This window comes from Opisthocomus hoazin, chromosome 6, assembly GCF_030867145.1.
Source record: "Opisthocomus hoazin isolate bOpiHoa1 chromosome 6, bOpiHoa1.hap1, whole genome shotgun sequence".
Taxonomy (NCBI): domain Eukaryota; kingdom Metazoa; phylum Chordata; class Aves; order Opisthocomiformes; family Opisthocomidae; genus Opisthocomus; species Opisthocomus hoazin.
In genome coordinates this window covers 11,687,982-11,704,980 of record NC_134419.1, presented here as the reverse complement: position 1 = coordinate 11,704,980, position 16,999 = coordinate 11,687,982, and the positions used below count along the sequence as shown (strand labels likewise).

General features: G+C 59.8%; 2 protein-coding genes across 2 annotated transcripts in view; one reads left to right on the top strand and one right to left on the bottom strand.

Annotated features, from left to right (window-relative positions):
• Positions 1–90: 90 nt before the first annotated feature.
• On the top strand, positions 91–3,512 carry UROD (uroporphyrinogen decarboxylase). The gene is made up of 10 exons (XM_075424051.1): positions 91–229; positions 1,002–1,114; positions 1,199–1,278; positions 1,465–1,527; positions 1,618–1,815; positions 2,060–2,221; positions 2,349–2,486; positions 2,629–2,729; positions 2,981–3,047; positions 3,234–3,512. The coding sequence occupies exons 1-10, from the start codon at positions 126–128 to the stop codon at positions 3,396–3,398; spliced, it is 1,191 nt and encodes a 396-aa protein (XP_075280166.1). The 5' UTR covers positions 91–125; the 3' UTR covers positions 3,399–3,512.
• A 5,339-nt stretch (positions 3,513–8,851) lies between these two features.
• Positions 8,852–16,999, bottom strand: part of ZSWIM5 (zinc finger SWIM-type containing 5) — a 103,375-nt gene continuing 95,227 nt past the window's right edge. The window contains exons 10-14 of the mRNA XM_075424619.1: positions 16,503–16,638; positions 14,624–14,781; positions 12,251–12,414; positions 11,646–11,727; positions 8,852–11,233 (exon numbers count right to left, since the gene is read on the bottom strand). Of these exons, the coding sequence (XP_075280734.1) occupies positions 10,371–11,233; positions 11,646–11,727; positions 12,251–12,414; positions 14,624–14,781; positions 16,503–16,638 (1,403 nt within the window). The 3' untranslated portion in view covers positions 8,852–10,370. The remainder of the gene's footprint in view (positions 11,234–11,645; positions 11,728–12,250; positions 12,415–14,623; positions 14,782–16,502; positions 16,639–16,999) is intronic.

Genomic DNA, 16,999 nt, shown 5'->3' with positions numbered 1-16,999 from the left:
GACGAGGCAAGATGGCGGCGCCCGATGGGGCGGACGTAGGACAAGATGGCGGCGCCCACGCGTCGTGCGGAGGTGCGAGAAGCAGGGCAAGATGGCGGCGTACGGAGAGGCGGGGCTACGGCAAGATGGCGGCGGGGCGGGGCGGGGCGGGGGCGGGGAGCGCCGCGTCGGGAGGCAACGGAGAGGCCGGGGAGCGGCGCGGGAGGATGGAGGGCGGCGAGCGGTTCCTGTGAGTAACCGAGGCCGGGGAGGGCGGCGGGGCGGAGGGGGCGCTGGGCTTCTCTGCTCTTTCTTCTACGCCCCCTCCGCCCCGCCGCCCTCCCCGGCCCCGCTAGTGCGGTGGGGATGGGCACGCACCGGGGCCTTCACGGGGGACACTGGTGCGGTTCTGGGAACGGCGGTCCGGCAGCCAGGTCCCGTGCTGGGGACACTGGCGAAGCACCGACAGGGCCCTGGGGACCCGGCGCTGGCACCGGGGTCCCGCGCTGGGGTCTCTGGCGGGGCTGACGCCGCACCGGTGAGGCACTGGGAACGCTGGTGCTGCGCTGGGGTGGGTCAGCGGGGTCACTGGTCCCGTACTGGAGGTTTTGGGGACTTGGTGGCCGTCCCACGCGGTGGTCCCTGGGGCAGGCCGGGCTCCCGCAGCCTCTCGGCGGCTGGGGACGCGTGGTTGCCCCCTCGGTGGGCGCCCGGGCCTGGTGGGGCTGCATGGCACAGATAGGGACGGGGGACACCGGTGGCAGGGCTGCCTGACCCGCTGGCCCCAGAGCTCTCCGGGCAGGAGCGACTGCTGCCCCCGATAAGTTAATCTGGCTGGGCCCAGGGCCAGGCGTCGCCTCCCCGTCACCGTCCTGACGGGGAGCATCGGTCACGTTTGTCACAGCCCTTTCCTGCGGTCACGGGCCGCTGGCCCTGGCACCCCCTGCCCCCAGCCACGGGGGTCTGGCGGGGCACCCGGGCCCCTCATGGGTGACAACCCGAACCTGCTCTTCTGTCCGCAGCCCCAAGGGCTTCCCGGAGCTGAAGAACGATGCGTTCCTGCGCGCGGCGCGTGGCGAGGAGACGGAGCACACCCCAGTGTGGTGCATGCGGCAGGCCGGGCGCTACCTGCCCGGTGAGCAGGCGGAGGCGTGCCGGGTTGGGGACGGCGAGGGGGACGCAGCGTGCACCCCGTAACGCTTGCGTCGGTCCCCTGCAGAGTTTCGGGAGACCCGGGCGGCGCAGGATTTCTTCGCCACTTGCCGGAGCCCCAAGTTGTGCTGTGAGCTGACGCTACAGGTGGGAATCCCCTGAGGGGTCTGTGTGTCCCACGTGGGGACGGGGAGAAACCTTGGGCCTGGCCACCCCGCGTGGCCCCAGTAAGTTGTGCAGCCCTTGGGGAACCCGCTGCCCCACGTGCTTGTCCAGCTCCTCTGTGGGGGGGGGTCCCAGCCCCTCACTGACGCTGCCTCTTCCCCTCCGCAGCCGCTCAGGCGATTCCCCCTGGATGCTGCCATCATTTTCTCTGACATCTTGGTGGTGCCCCAGGTGAGAGCCGTCGCTGGTGGTGGCAGCTGGGAACAGGGCTGGGTTCAGGGCCACCCCATTCCTGATTCTTCCGTTCTCCCCTGTCCCCAGGCGCTGGGCATGGAGGTTGTCATGGTCCCCGGCAAAGGACCCACGTTCCCAGAGCCCCTGAAGGAGGTGGAGGATCTGCTGAAACTGCGACAGAAGGTGGACGTGACCGCGGAGCTGGGTTACGTCTTCCAGGCCATCACGCTGACACGACACCGCCTGGAGGGCAGGGTGCCCCTCATCGGCTTCTCCGGGGCGCCTGTAAGCGATGCGGCTCCTCCGTGTGGGCTTCCCAGCTGGGCTTCTCTGCTCTTTCTTCTGGGGCGACACCGGCCATGAGGCCCCAGAGCTGTGGGTGCTGCAGGGGTGCGTAGGTGGGGGACATTCAGCGCAGGAGCAGCTGTGCCCCACCCGGGCTCTGGGGCGGTCACCTTCAGCACTGAGACCGGCCCCTCGTGTCTTCTTTGTCTCCGTCACCCTCCTCACTCCACTCTCCTTCCCGCAGTGGACGCTCATGTCCTACATGATTGAAGGTGGCGGCTCCACGACAATGGCCAAGGCCAAGAGCTGGCTCTACCGTCACCCTGAGGCAAGCCACCGACTGCTGCGGCTGCTGGCCGATGTCGTCACTGACTACCTGGTGGGGCAGGTGGCTGCTGGAGCGCAGGTGTGTCCCGGGGCATGGGGACAGGGCCAGGCAGGGACGGGGGACAGGGAGCAGAAAGCATCCAGCTTCTGGGAGGAGGAGGAGGAAGGGCTGAGGTGCGGCTCTCCCAGCCCCATGTCCGCTGTAGGCGCTCCAGCTGTTTGAGTCCCACGCGGGGCACCTGGGCCCGGAGCAGTTCCAGGACTTCGCCCTGCCTTACATCCGAGACATTGCCCGGGCTGTCAAGAGCAAGCTGAAGGAGGAGGCGCTGCCCCTGGTGCCCATGGTGAGTCGGGGCGGCCTGGATTGACCCCGGCCTCTGGGGGTGCTGGAGAGGGGTGCAGCCCCTGGTACCTGCCCCCCAGGTCTAGCCCGCGGAGAGGGGCTTGACCCGTAGCAGAGTTACTGCCCGTCCCCTCCCTCCCCAGATCATCTTTGCGAAGGACGCGCACTACGCGCTGCGCGACCTGGCCCGTGCCGGTTACGAGGTGGTTGGTCTCGACTGGACCATCCGGCCCCAGGAGGCTCGGTAAGAGTGTGGCAGAGCCCCAGGTGCCTGGGCAGCACCACGGGCCGGGTACCCTGACCTCTGCCTCTGCCCTGGGTCATCCCAGGCCTGGAGATTTCTGCTCCAGAGGTGGGGATAGTTGGGACCCCATGCTACGTGGAGCTCACAGCAACCAAGGGCTGCACTGAGGGGTCCTGTGTGCCCTGCGGTGGGGGCTGCGGGCACCGGGCTGCACCACGTGCAACATCTCACCTGCTTCCTCCCTGCTGCAGTGCACAGACAGGGAAAGATGTCACTCTGCAAGGGAACTTGGATCCCTGCGCGCTCTATGCACCCAAGGTGAGCCGTGGCCATCTCCAACAATGGGGGCTGGTTCCTGCCTGTGTTAAAGTCCTCCTGCCTCAGTTTCCCCACCTGAAGTGCTGGCTCGTGTCCCAGCAGTCTCCCAGGCTGGCTGGGGACTGGTGGGGGTGGAATACCCTGGGCTGGATGGGGCTGACACATGGTTTCCCACCGCGCGGACAGGAGAAGATTGGCGAACTGGTGAAGAAGATGCTGGAGGCTTTCGGGACCCAACGCTACATCGCCAACCTGGGCCACGGCCTCTACCCAGACATGAGCCCTGAGCACGTGGGTGCCTTTGTGGAGGCCGTGCACGCTCATTCCCGCCAGATCAACAAGCACAGCTGAGCCTGGGGGCTTGGGGGACAGGACTCTGGTTTGGGTACAGTCACCCCAAGTCGTGTGTCCTCACAGGGCTCGCTCCAGGCTGGGCTGTGGCATTAAACCAGCACCTTCTCCACAGCAGCCGTGTGGCTCTGGCTGGGGGGACGGGGGACTGGGTGGCCCTGCAGGAGATGGGCAGGGATGGCAGTCTGACAGGGGGGCATGTGAGGTCGGGGCGGGGGGGGGGGGGGTGGCCTGAGCCCTGTGCTGCAGGTCAGAATGGGGAAACGGGGATGCCAGTAACGCGGCAGGAGCCTGGTCCGGGACCAGGAGCGCGGGCGAACAGAGCCGGCAAACAGAGGCGGCGCAGCAGCCCGGGAGCGGCGCAGCAGTTTGCGCAGCAGTTCGCGCGGGCAGGGCGAGCGGGGAAGGCGACTGGCAGGGTACAGCCGCCCCTTCTGGCAACTCAAGTAGTGGGCATCGCTCTTCCAGGAGATACTCTAGCCATGGTTACCACCCGTGGTAAAGCTGTGGCTCGAAGGAGTGTGGGGACCCAGACGGAGGCCCCATGCAAGAACGCGGGTGTCCAGGTCTCTGGCTGCAGGGAGTGCCTGAGCCTGGCGCTTGTACCGGAGGACAGCAGAGACAACGGCTGTGTTCGGTGCGAGCAGGTGAATGACCTGCTCAGCCTGGTGGCAGAACTGAAGGAGGAAGTGGAGAGGCTGAGGAGCATCCGGGAGTGTGAGAGGGAGATCGACTGGTGGAGCCGCACCCTGCCCTCCCTGAGGCAGCGGCAGCAGGAGGCGGCTCCACAGAAAGCAGAGAACCCCCATCCCTCTTGCCACCGAGCAGAAAGAGGGGGCCTAAGAGATGGGGGGGAATGGAAACAGGTCCCTGCTCGGGGGGGCAAGCGAATTTCCCCCCAGCCTCCCTCACCTGCTCAGTTGCCCTTAAGCAACAGGTATGGGGCTCTGGAATGTGAGGGACTGGCCACAGAGGATGTGGGTGAAGGTGAGGCTCCATCCAGGGGGTTGCCTAGAACGAGTCAGACAGCCCCACGTATTACAACTGCCTCAACTAAGAAAAAAAGGAGGGTCATTGTCATAGGTGATTCCCTTCTGAGGGGAACAGAGGGCCCGATCTGCCGACCGGACCCATCCCACAGGGAAGTCTGCTGCCTCCCTGGGGCCCGGGTTAGGGATGTTGCGAAGAAACTCCCTGGTCTGGTGCGGCCTTCTGATTACTACCCCCTCTTGGTAATGCAGGTTGGCGGAGACGAGGTAGCAGAAAGAAGTGCCAAGGCCATCAAAAGGGACTTCAGGGCACTGGGGCGACTGGTTGAGGGATCAGGGGCGCAGGTGGTGTTTTCCTCCATCCCATCAGTGGCAGGGGACAGCACTGAAAGGGGCAGGAAAACTCACCTGGTTAACAGGTGGCTCAGGGACTGGTGCCATCGGTCAAATTTTGGCTTTTTTGATCATGGGGAGGTATACACAGCACCGGGCCTGCTGGCAACAAGTGGAGTTCAGCTATCACAAAGGGGGAAAAGAATTCTTGGCCACGAGCTGGCGGGGCTCATTGAGAGGGCTTTAAACTAGCTTCGAAGGGGGAAGGGGATATTGCCCAGCTCACTAGGGATGAGCCTAGGCTTAGAGTGCCAAGGCCAGGGGTGAGATTGACAGCCCAGCTCAAGTGTGTTTACACCAATGCACGTAGTGTGGCCAATAAACAGGAGGAGCTGGAAGCCATTATACAGCAGGACGGCTACGACTTGGTCGCCATCACAGAAACGTGGTGGGACAACTCGCATGACTGGCATGCTGTCATAGATGGCTACAGACTCTTTAGGAAAGACAGAACAACAAGGAGAGGTGGGGGAGTTGCTCTATATGTGAGGCAGCAACTGGAATGCATTGAGCTTGGCCTGGGGGCAAGTGAAGAAGGAGTTGAAAGCTTGTGGGTTAGAATTAAGGGACAGGCTCACACGGGTGACATTACGGTGGGTGTATACTACAGGCCACCCGACCAGGAGGAGGAGGTTGATGAAGCCTTCTACAGGCAGCTGCAAGCAGCCTCACAGTCACAGGCTCTGGTTCTCATGGGGGACTTCAACCACCCTGACATCAGCTGGGAAGACCATGCAGCTAGGCACGCGCAATCCAGGAGGTTCCTACAGAGCATCGATGATAACTTTCTGATGCAAGTGGTGGAGGAACCAACAAGGAAAGGCACGCTGCTGGACCTTGTGTTAACAAACAAGGAGGGACTGGTGGAGGACGTGAAGGTTGGAGGTAGACTCGGCTGCAGTGACCATGAAATGGTCGAGTTCAGGATCCTGCGTGGAGGAAGCAGGGCGATAAGCAGGATCAAAACCCTGGACCTCAGGAGGGCTGACTTTGCCCTCTTCAAGGAGCTACTGGGAGGAATCCCGTGGGCCAGGGCTCTCGAAGGCAGGGGGGTCCATGAGTGCTGGTCGCTTTTTAAACAACACTTCTTCCATGCACAGGAGCAATGCATCCCCCTGAGAAAGAAATTTAGCAAAGGAGGAAGGAGACCTGCATGGTTAAACAAGGAGCTTCTAGCGGAGATCAGGCAGAAGAGAAAGGTGCATGGCATGTGGAAAGAGGGACAGGCCACTTGGGAAGAGTACAGAAACGTAGTGAGAGCATGCAGGGATGCGACGAGGAAGGCCAAGGCTCACCTGGAATTGAAGCTGGCAAGGGATGTCAAAAACAACAAGAAGGGCTTCTTCAACTACATCAGCAGCAAAAGGAAGGCTAGGGACAATGTGGGGCCGCTGCTGAATGAGGCGGGTGTCCTGGTGACGGAGGATGCGGAGAAGGCAGAGCTAATGAATGCCTTCTTTGCTTCAGTCTTCAGTGCTAAGACTGGCCCTCAGGAATCCCAGGCCCCGGAGGTAAGAGAAGAAGCCTACAGAGAGGACGACTTTCCCTTGGTCGAGGAGGACTGTGTGAGGGATCGCTTAAGCGATCTGGATGTCCACAAATCCATGGGCCCCGATGGAATGCACCCACGAGTGCTGAGGGAGCTGGCGGATGTCATTGCTGAGCCACTCTCCATCATCTTTGAGAGGTCCTGGAAGACAGGAGAGGTGCCCGAGGACTGGAGAAAGGCCAATGTCACTCCAATCTTCAAAAAGGGCAAGAAGGAGGACCCAGGGAACTACAGGCCGGTCAGCCTCACCTCCATCCCGGGAAAGGTGATGGAGCACCTTATCCTGGAGGCCATCATGAAGCAAGTGGAAGAAAAGAAGGTTATCAGGAGTAGTCAGCATGGATTCACCAAGGGGAAATCATGCCTGACCAATCTGATAGCTTTCTACGATGACATGACTGGCTGGGTAGACGAAGGGAGAGCTGTGGATGTTATCTACCTTGACTTCAGCAAGGCTTTCGACACAGTCTCCCATGATATCCTCCTGGGGAAGCTGAGGAAGTGTGGGCTGGATGAGTGGTCAGTGGAGTGGATAGAGAACTGGCTGAATGGCAGAACTCAGAGGGTTGTCATCAGCGGCGCTGAGTCTAGTTGGAGGCTGGTGACAAGTGGTGTCCCTCAGGGGTCAGTACTGGGCCCAGTCTTGTTTAACTTCTTCATCAACGACCTGGATGAAGAGTTAGAATGTACCCTCAGCAAGTTTGCTGACGACACCAAACTGGGAGGTGTGGTAGATACACCAGAAGGCTGTGCTGCCATTCAGCGTGACCTGGATAGGCTGGAGAGCTGGGCAGAGAGGAACCTGATGAGGTTCAACAAGGGCAAGTGCAGGGTCCTGCACCTGGGGAGGAACAACCTCATGCACCAGTACAGGCTTGGGGTGGACCTGCTGGAGAGCAGCTCTGCGGAGAGGGACCTGGGTGTCCTGGTGGATGACAGGTTAACTATGAGCCAGCAGTGTGCCCTGGCTGCCAAGAAGGCCAATGGGATCCTGGGGTGCATCAAGAAGAGTGTGGCCAGCAGGACAAGGGAGGTTCTCCTTCCCCTCTACACTGCCCTGGTGAGGCCTCATCTGGAGTACTGTGTCCAGTTCTGGGCTCCCCAGTTCAAGAAGGATGAAGAGCTACTGGAGAGAGTCCAGCGGAGGGCTACAAGGATGGTGAGGGGACTGGAGCATCTCCCCTACGAGGAGAGGTTGAGGGAACTGGGCTTGTTCAGCCTGAAGAAGAGAAGGCTGCGAGGGGACCTTATAAATGCCTACAAATATCTGAAGGGTGGGTGTCAGGAGGATGGGGCCAAGCTCTTTTCAGTGGTGCCCAGTGACAGGACAAGGGGCAATGGGCACAAACTGAGGCACAGGAAGTTCCGTCTGAACATGAGGAGGAACTTCTTCCCTCTGAGGGTGACGGAGCACTGGAACAGGCTGCCCAGGGAGGTTGTGGAGTCTCCTTCTCTGGAGATATTCAAGACCCGCCTGGACAAGGTCCTGTGCAGCCTGCTGTAGGTGACCCTGCTTCGGCGGGGGGGTTGGACTAGATGACCCACAGAGGTCCCTTCCAACCCCTACTATTCTGTGATTCTGTGATTCTGTGATTCTGTAAAGGGGGAGGGTGGGGGGCGGGGGGGGGGGGGGGCGGGGGGGGGCGGGGCTGGCTCTCCCTGCTGGGCTGCAGTGTCGTGCCAAGGGCTTGCGAGAGGGGAGGTGAGCCCAGAGCGCATCTCCGGCCCTACGGATGCGCTCGGCCCTGCGAGGGGAGATGGGCTGCCTGAGGATAGCAACAGCCTGGGAACTGGGGGCTCGCAGCCCACCACTGCCACAGGCTCGGCCTGAGCTGTGCCACAGTCCTGCTCAGGTGGGAGCAGGCAACATGACATCCAGCCAGGGCATCCCCGAGGGGGTGGGAGGCCCAGCAGGATGGGCCGGCCACGTGGCAGGAGACCTCTGGACACGAGCACTACCAGCACCCTGGCTTGGGATGGTGGCAGAGACACCATGGTCCTGACACTGCCACACTGCCATCGCCCTCCCCCAGCTCCCAGAGCCTCTCTGGGACCATCCCACTGGTCCTGGAGACCTCCTGTACATACACCTCCTCATCTCTGATCCTCGGGGCCAAGTCTGCCTGGGGCTCGGCAAACCCTGCAGGCAGCAGCCCAGGGTGCCTGCAGCACCGAGGAACTTGAGGTTATGACTCCGTGGCACCCCGTCCCACGCTGCGGCACACTCCCTGCGGGCCAAGCTGGCTGTAGGATGGGTGAAGAAACGGGTGCCAGCACTGCTCTAGCCAGTGCGGACGGGGCAGTAGCAGCAGGGTGAAGCAGCCAGCAGGCCTTACCCCTGCTCCGTCCCCCTCCTCAGGACGCAGGAGCTGGGTACCGCAGTGGGCTGCGCTGCCGCCTGCTCCCTGGGGCTCTGACCTGCTTGCATCGCCCACGATGCCAGGCTGCCCACCAAGCGTAGTGACTCCCCCCCCAACTTCAGAGAAAGGCAGTAGAGATACAGGCAATAACGTTCATCCCTTTTATTATTAAACATCAGATGAAGAGGTCGCACACACACATACACGCACGCAAAAAAAAAAAAAAAAAAAAAGGAAGGAAAAAAGAGAAACAGACTGGTTGAAGACCGCTATTTCGATGGCAACAGAGACGGAGTACAATTGGGTTTCCTGGCCGGAGTGCGGACACAAGTCACTTGCCAAAAAATTAAAAGTCAAACGAGACAGCAGATAAGTAGCCCACATTCTCTAACTACAAGTCACCGACCAGACCAGCCCTGGCCCCCCCCAGCCCTCCCGACCCGCCAGCAAAGAAAAACCAAAACTGAAGAGCCGCCAGCCTGGGGCTGGAGAGTCTGCCGCCGGCACGGCGTGAAGCCGGGAAGGGCTGAGCGTTGCCCGCACCACGGAGCCAGGAAGCAGAACAGTGCTGGGAGGCAGCGCAGCTGCGCCTGCCCCCTCCCTCCCCAGGAGCGGCAGCCCCCATGCCCACTGCCCGGGCACCTCGCGCTCCGGTGCCCGCCATGGGCTCCCGTCCTCCGTCGCCAGCGTCCACGAGTGTCCGGGCGAGCATTGCCCCAAGTCCCTTCTTTCGCTGTCCTCATCACTGGGCTGCTGCCGCTCCTTCCGTCCGTCCGTCTGTCCCAGGGCCGCAAGTCAGGCAGACGTTCGCCTCCCCTCACACCCTTCTCACTGCCGACGATGCCATGGGAACCTGAGAAATGTTCGCGTGCCTCCTCCTCTTTTTTTGTCTGTGTTTTTGTGGTGGTTTTTTTAAATAATAGTTATAATAATAATAATAATAGCAATAATAAAAATAATCGCCCCAGCCCACGACAATTTCAAGTATCCCCCAAATAAAAGACAGAATTATAAATAATTATAACTTTACAATTTAATAATTGACACATATACTATAATATTTACAGTATCATAAATGCTTTTTTTTTTTGTGTTACTTTTAGTAAGCAATCCCTGAGAACAGTTACTTTAACTTGTTTTTATTGAAGTATCTTCACAAATAGAGGAGTTTGCATGTCTCGGGCGGGCGGGAGAAGCGCTCTGCAAAGCCATCGCTTTTGGTGACGCATGAGGTTCTAGTGTTGCGGGTTTCTTTGCTCACTTCTTTTTTTTTAATTCCCCACGTAATTTTAAAGATTTTTGCACTTCGCAACCTTCGGATCCCTCCAGCGACCGCTTCCTTCAGGAAAGAGGTATTAGATATCCAGGTTAGCTTTTGGTATTGGCAAGGGAGGGCAGGGGGCTGAGCGAACCATCCTTTTTCCTTGTGGTTGCCTTTTGGTTTGTGCCCAAGGAATCTCTGGATCCTCTCAGCGTGTGAAATGGTTAAATCCAAGAAGGAATAAAATAAAAAAAACAAACAAACAAAAAAAAGAAAACAAAAAAAAAACAGAAACAGAAGACCAGAACAGAGCAGCCTCTGCCGATGGGGGGAAGGTGATCTCCGCTTTCCTTCCTTCTTCTCTCCCGAGTCCCCGTGCTGCGGCCGGACCCTGCCAGTGAGGGTGGTGGGGGCCGGGACTCACCCAAACCGTTCTCGCACCAGCAGCATCAGTTTTTTCTTGCCTTTGTAGATTTGTTTGAGATTGTCAATGAACTGGGCGAACTGTATGTGCCCGTCCTGCGCCAGGAGGAAGGTCTCCCTGGCCTTGCTGAGGAACTCGATGAACTCCCCGTAGTGCCGCGGGCTGATGTGGGTGAGCCGGGAGTGGGTGGTGTTGATGTAGGCGCTTATCGTCGCGTCCAGAAGCTGCCGCAGTGGGGCTTTGTCGGTGGACATCAGCTTCCCCGAGTTCCTGCGGCCGGGGATGCCGGCCAGCCCTGGGGCCGTCATGGTGCAGCGGCGAAGGATGTCCGAGAGCACGGTGGCACAGTGCACGCTCTTCACCACCAGCGGGATGATGGCTGCCAGCTCGTTTTTCCCCAGAGAGTGGCTCAAGGCGCAGGCCCAGAGCACATCGTTGATGGCCGGGTGCGTGTCCTGGTTGTAGGCCAGGTTGAGATGCGTCATGGCCAACGAGGCCAGCTTGAACGCCCGGAGTGGGTAGCCCCGGTGCTCCATGTAGCGGGCGATGGTGAAGAGCTGGGTGTAGGTCATGCCAGTGGAGGCAGCGTCGATGACGATCTGGTAGGCGGTCTCGAAGGCGATGTGGTCCTTCTCACAGAGGGTCAGGGCGGACAGGGCACAGTTCTGCGGGTCCTTCATGGCGCACTGCAGGGCCAGGGTGCGGGCGCAGCTGGCCAGCTCTTCCCGCTGTGGGTAGTCCAGGCTCAGGCGCAGGATGGTGTTGTGGGACATCACTGTGGCCGCCACAATGCTGGTGGCTTCCGTGGGAGTGAACAGCGAGTACCAGCTCTGCAGGATGCTCACCAGGGCCCTCACCCCTGCAAGAAAACACCAGGATCATGGCACAGCCCTGAAGCCTGACTCAGATCACAGGGCTCCTCTGAGCACCTGGGAGCCCAGAGCCCACAGCAGTGCTGAGCTGCTGCCTTCTGCCATGGCAGGGACAGGGCAGAGGGGCATGGGCAGAGGCTACCCTGTGCTGCCATGCTGCAGGGCACGGCGAACACCGCTGGCCTGGCCCAGGTACAGGGAACCCATCTCAGTCCCAAACCTGGCCACCGCTGTGGCCCCAGCCCTGCCAGCTGATACTCTGAGGTGCATCCAGATACCCAGCAAGAAAAAGGAGACCCAGGAGAGCTCAGATGCCCAGGGCTATAAACGACCCCAAGTTCTCCGCGCCCACCCGGCTCCCGCTGCATGCGGAACAGATCCAACTGGCCAGGCACTCACCCACTTCGGTAGCGCACGTCACCAGCCACCTCACCATCTCCCGCCGCCGCCAGTTGAGAGTGGACAGGGTCATGCGCATCACCTGCGAGGCAAACTCGGGGTGACCAACTGCCCCACGGGGCTCCACTGAGGCCACCCAACACCATGGTGCTCCCCAAAATCCCTCTGGCCCAGATGGCTACCAGCTCCCCGGCGCTGTCTCAGAATCACAGAATCACAGAATGGTAGGGGTTGGAAGGGACCTCTGTGGGTCATCTAGTCCAACCCCCCTGCCGAAGTACGGTCACCCAGAGCAGGCTGCACAGGACCATGTCCAGGCGGGTCTTGAATATCTCCAGAGAAGGAGACTCCACAGCCTCCCTGGGCAGCCTGTTCCAGGGCTCCGTCACCCTCAGAGTGAAGAAGTTCTTCCTCACGTTCAGACGGAACTCCATCCAAACCGCAGCGGGCACAGGGGCCTCCCAGGGCTGAGCTCCCCTGCTCAGGGCCAAACAGGGATGAATTTACTCCTTCCGTGGGGGACCGCCTGCTTGGTGGAAAGCCACCACCAGTGCTGCTGCTGCAGCGTGTGGGGAGAAAGACCACCGGCATCCCCAGCATCATACCTGGAGCCCCAGCTCCAGCGCCACATTGAGCAGCGTCGTGTCCGAGTTGCTGTCGGCCGGCGTGGCAATTTTGAACGCGTCCTGGGCCAGCTTGAAGATCAAGGAGGAGGAGTGGATGTTCTTCTGGATGGCCTCCAGCACCGTGCGTAGGCGCAGCATGTCCCCTGGATACAGGCAAGTACGGTCAGACGGCTTGGCCTCCCCCCACCTTGCCCTCGAGCCCCATCTCCTGCCTTTGCCGGGTGGTGAACAGCCTCTTCAGCGTCGTCAGCCCCTCTGGACACACACGTGGAGGGACACATAGGGATGCTGGGTCACGCCCTGCAGTCCAACAGCAAAATGGGGCATTCTACAGCACCCATCATCACTCAAGATTATACTCTCACGGAGAGGACAAACAGCTCTGAGTGATCCCAGACACATCCTGGAGCCTTAACAGACATCTCCAGGCACCTGGATGTTCTGCCCTGGGCTCAAGTTTGACAGCTGTAAAGCAGACCCTTTCCAACAAAGGAGGAGTTTGGGGAGATGCCCAGTGCCGAACGGCTGCAGAAAGGTCAGTCTTCATTTAGAATATTAAAAAGAAAAAAAGGTGTTTCCTGCTCACACACCGTCTTGCCCAGTAAGTCCCTTCCCTCTGCAAGGCTAGCAAAGGCTGGGCCAGGGTCACCCAGACTCACTGCGGCTTGGTCCTGGACACCCCAGGTCAGGCACGCAGCTCTCATGACCGAGACAGGCAGAGATAACCCAGCAGAAGGGGTTTCCTGGCACAACACCCAGCGATGCTGTGGGTCTCCTGCCACAGGAGGCCACGGCTGCTAGAAGGATACACGATGGCACTGGGAGATGGGGCAGGATCGTGGAAGAAGTAAGGCATATTAATATCATGATCCTGCACCTGGCTTGAGAAATCCTCCTGTCAGCTTCTGTGGGACACAGGGTGGGGAGAGGGACCTTTGGCATGGGTGCAGACCAGAGATGCCAGCGTGCCACGTCAGGTCCCTCTGCTTTGTTCCAGGTTCACGTTTCTGCTCCCACAGTTGTACACGGAGCAGATGAACCTCACACAAAGAAAACCGAATAACGCACAGCAGTGTGAGAAACCTAGCGCTGCACCTGGGCCCACAGAGACATCTTGGGTGACTAATCGCTAAAGATATCGCCTGCCACCCACAGCGGCTGCTTGCGCCGCCACCGAAATCCAAGCCTCCCTAAAATGGCTCGTGGGGGAGGCTGCGAGGACGCAGGATCGCATCGGGACATGCTGCGGCGGGGGAACACCTGGGGAAGGGGATGGTGGGGAAAGAAGGATGCAACCTAACAGCCCCACATCCCTGGCATAAAAACCTCATGGCCGTTAGGCATGGGAAGGGAGAAGAAAGTAAAGGACAAGCCAGACACCAGCTCTCCATCAGCACACTGCAAGGCAGGGGAGGACACCATCAGCCCTGGAGAAGCAGCCAAGAGGAGGGCTGGAAGGAGCGAAGAGGCAGCGAGGCTGGAGCTTTCAGGCAGCTCATTTACTTTCCACCTTGCCGGGGAAGCGTCACCTTCCCGGTCAGGCTGGCAGTGCCAGGGGCTGGAGGCTGCTGCAGACCGTGTGGGACAGGGGTGGGCAGTGGTAACTGCTCGGCTTGCCAACCCCCATGGGGCACAAGGCACTCGCCATCCTGGTGGGCTTGGTTTCTGGACGGAGGGACGTTTAATGAAAAGTCTGTGCTCGCCTTCATCATTGTGCCTGGGCAGGAACTGAAGAGGCCCAGGAGACCAGCAAGGAGGTGTTTTATGAGTCCTCCGTGGCTGGGACCAAGGTGTCCCACCCACCACAGCTGTCCCCATCTCCAGCCCCGTGGAAAGTCACGTGTGGTTTGATGCGCAGGGAGGTCTTCTCCCTCCTACAGCCTGTGCAAGATCATGACCACAGGGCAGGAGGAGACGAAGCAGAGATAAAAGGATAAGCGGCTTCAAACTAAATCATGGCATGAACCCACAACGTGTCTGGCAGGGCTAGCTGACCTGGCAGCTGATCATGCTGCAGGACAGCCATGGTCCAGCATCACCCAGGGGCACTACCCAGGATCTGCAGCACTGGGGCTGGCATCCTTGCAGGGTTCCCTGCACCTCCTGGGAAGCTCCTGTCCCGCCCAGCCAGACCATGAGCCTTGGGGCCCTTTGGGACGTCAGCCCTGGAGATCACAGACTCTGGTGGGCTGCTCCGAGGCCAGCTCATTGTGCCTTGTCTGTGGTGGACACCCAGCTGGTCTCTGCCAGCGCCTGAGGGAGGAGAAGCAGGAGGTCCCTCTTTTCTCCAGGAAAATTCCTTTGATGCAGCATCATCCCATCACCCCTGCCCCACAGCTGACCCCCACCAACCTTTCGCTGCTGTGAGCATGGTGGAGGCCAGCTCGCACTGCTGCGATTCCAGGTGCCCCAGGGTGAACCAGCGTGGGTATCTGCTGGGGACCACCGAGACCAAGTGGTGGGGGTGAGTCACATCGCCGGACGGTGCCGTGGTCTCCAGGACAGGCAACCTGAAGGGCAAACGGGAGGAAGCAACATCAGACCCCAGCCCAGCCCCAGATTTGCCCCTTCTCCCTGAGGCTCTGGCAAGGCGAGGCAGGGGCTGCCCGCAGCACTGCCTTTGAAAGCATCCTGCTGCCGTGCACGTGTGGGGCTCCCCAGGCTGCGCACTCAACACATGGGCACAGGGATCAATCCGAGACCAACTTGAAAGGAGGAGAATGATCCATGAAGTGATTTATAAACTTGTAAGAAAAAGCACAAGCCTCAGGAAAGGAAAAAAAAAAAGAAAAAAAGAAAAATCCCTCCTCCTTCCCCGCTCCTTTCATGTCAGAACGCCCAGCAGAACTCTTGGCTTTATCATCTGGTTCTTCTTAAAAAGCCAGGTTGTGATCAGAAGCAGCGGCACATTTCCCCAAGGCCTCTGCAGCCGGTTTGGGTTACCTGCTTTTGTGAGGATATCTAAAAGCCTGGAAAACCCAGGGGATGAAGGAAGCCTAAGGAGTCTCCAACGAGTCTCACGTCGCCAGCGATGGTGACAAAGCCATGTTGGCTCTTAAACCCGTGAGCTGGTGCTGGCATCTCAACGGCCAGCCGAGGCGCACAGGAGGGAAATTGTCCTCCCGGACACAGAGAGCATCCAACTGTCTCCTCCTTCCTCGCTCGCAGGCTTGAGGTGCCCACAGAGCAGCAGAAGCCTGACCTGCCCAGGTCAGGGACAGCCCGACAGAGGGGGTCCCGGCTGGGAGCAGGGGACAGGCACTAACAGATGGCGAGGGAGCGATGTGCACCCCAAGGGCACTCAGTCCCACTCTGGCTCGGCGGCTGGAGGTCTGGGGTCTGGTGGGGCATGGTGTCCCCACACACCACAGAGGCCCTCAGCTGCTCTTTTAGGTCTGGCTCTTCCCAGGGCAGGCAGATTTCAACACTTCCTCTGGTGCTGGGCTGAGAAAGCCCATTTCACTGAGGAAATGCCACAGGAAAGATGATGTTCTGAGCTGGGACTTTTTCATGGTGTCAGAGGGAGAGGGCACTGCGATGTTCTGGGGTTGATGGTCCTTCAAGCATTGACTCATTTGGGAAATTCCAGCGTTCTCAAGACCCATCCAGCCCCTGCCAAAAACCTGCAGTACACGGGCTGATGTCTGAGGTGTCATGCACCGGGGAGGGAGATGGGTCAGCTCTCGGCCTCGTCCCTGTCCCCAGTCCCAGAGACAGAGCTGAACTTTAATGGAGAACAGAGCGCGACTGTGCTCTCCACCCAGCTCTGCGACATCCTGGAGCAAACCATCTGCCCGTCTGTGCCGGGACAATCACCCTTCCTGCAGTCAGGGAGGGCTGCAGGGTGCCTGAGGCCCCGCAGACAGAAGGCAGACGACAGCACCATGCCTGCCTGGCACCCGCTCCAGCGGAGGACGTCTGTCATCAGGACAGGCAGGTGGCCGTCCAGCCCAGGGCGAGGGCTGGAGCAGCAGACATTACCAGGCCTAGGCAGATCCCTATGGATGGGGCTTGAAAACCAGGAATCGCCCAGAGAGCAGGAGTCACTTTGCACTGCTGCTTGGTGCCCAGGCAGCCCTACACGCTGCACGGGATGATCCCAGGGATGGCAACCTCCAAGCCTGTCTCCACTCCTATCCCTGCTCTTGGGTTGCAAAGCATCCCAGCTTCGCAGTGGAGCAGAGGAGGGAGGCAAAACGGGTGGCGGAGATGGAATAAAACATGCACCAACCTCATGGCCCGCAAAGCCAGCTTGTACGCCAGATCTGCATCGTGCGGCAGCAGGGCAGAGAACAGGTACTTGGCAAAGGTGTGCATAGGGACGCTCTCACGGTGGATGACTTCTCCCAAGCCGCTGAAGGGACCACCTAGGTTGAAGCAGAGCCTGTCAGCCATAATTAGCACAGCAGAATCTGTGGCTGGGGTTTGCACCACCCCAAAGCTTTGAGGATCTGCTCAGCAGCTGCCTGGTGCGTTACTCAAGTTGGATCCAGGGCAAAGGGCTGCTCTTTCCTTTCCTAAAAACCCTTTCAGGTCAAAATCCCTCAGAAACTGAGGCCACATGTTTAGCACCCTTCTCCATAATGCCTCTGAGGTGGTCTCGCCCCAGGGATGTCAGCAAACCCTTGCTTTGCCAGATGATGGGACAGAGCAGCCATCCTCCAGACTCAGCACCACACCCACAGAGGAAGAAGCCAGGATGGGATCAGCCAGGCGTAAACCTTGGAA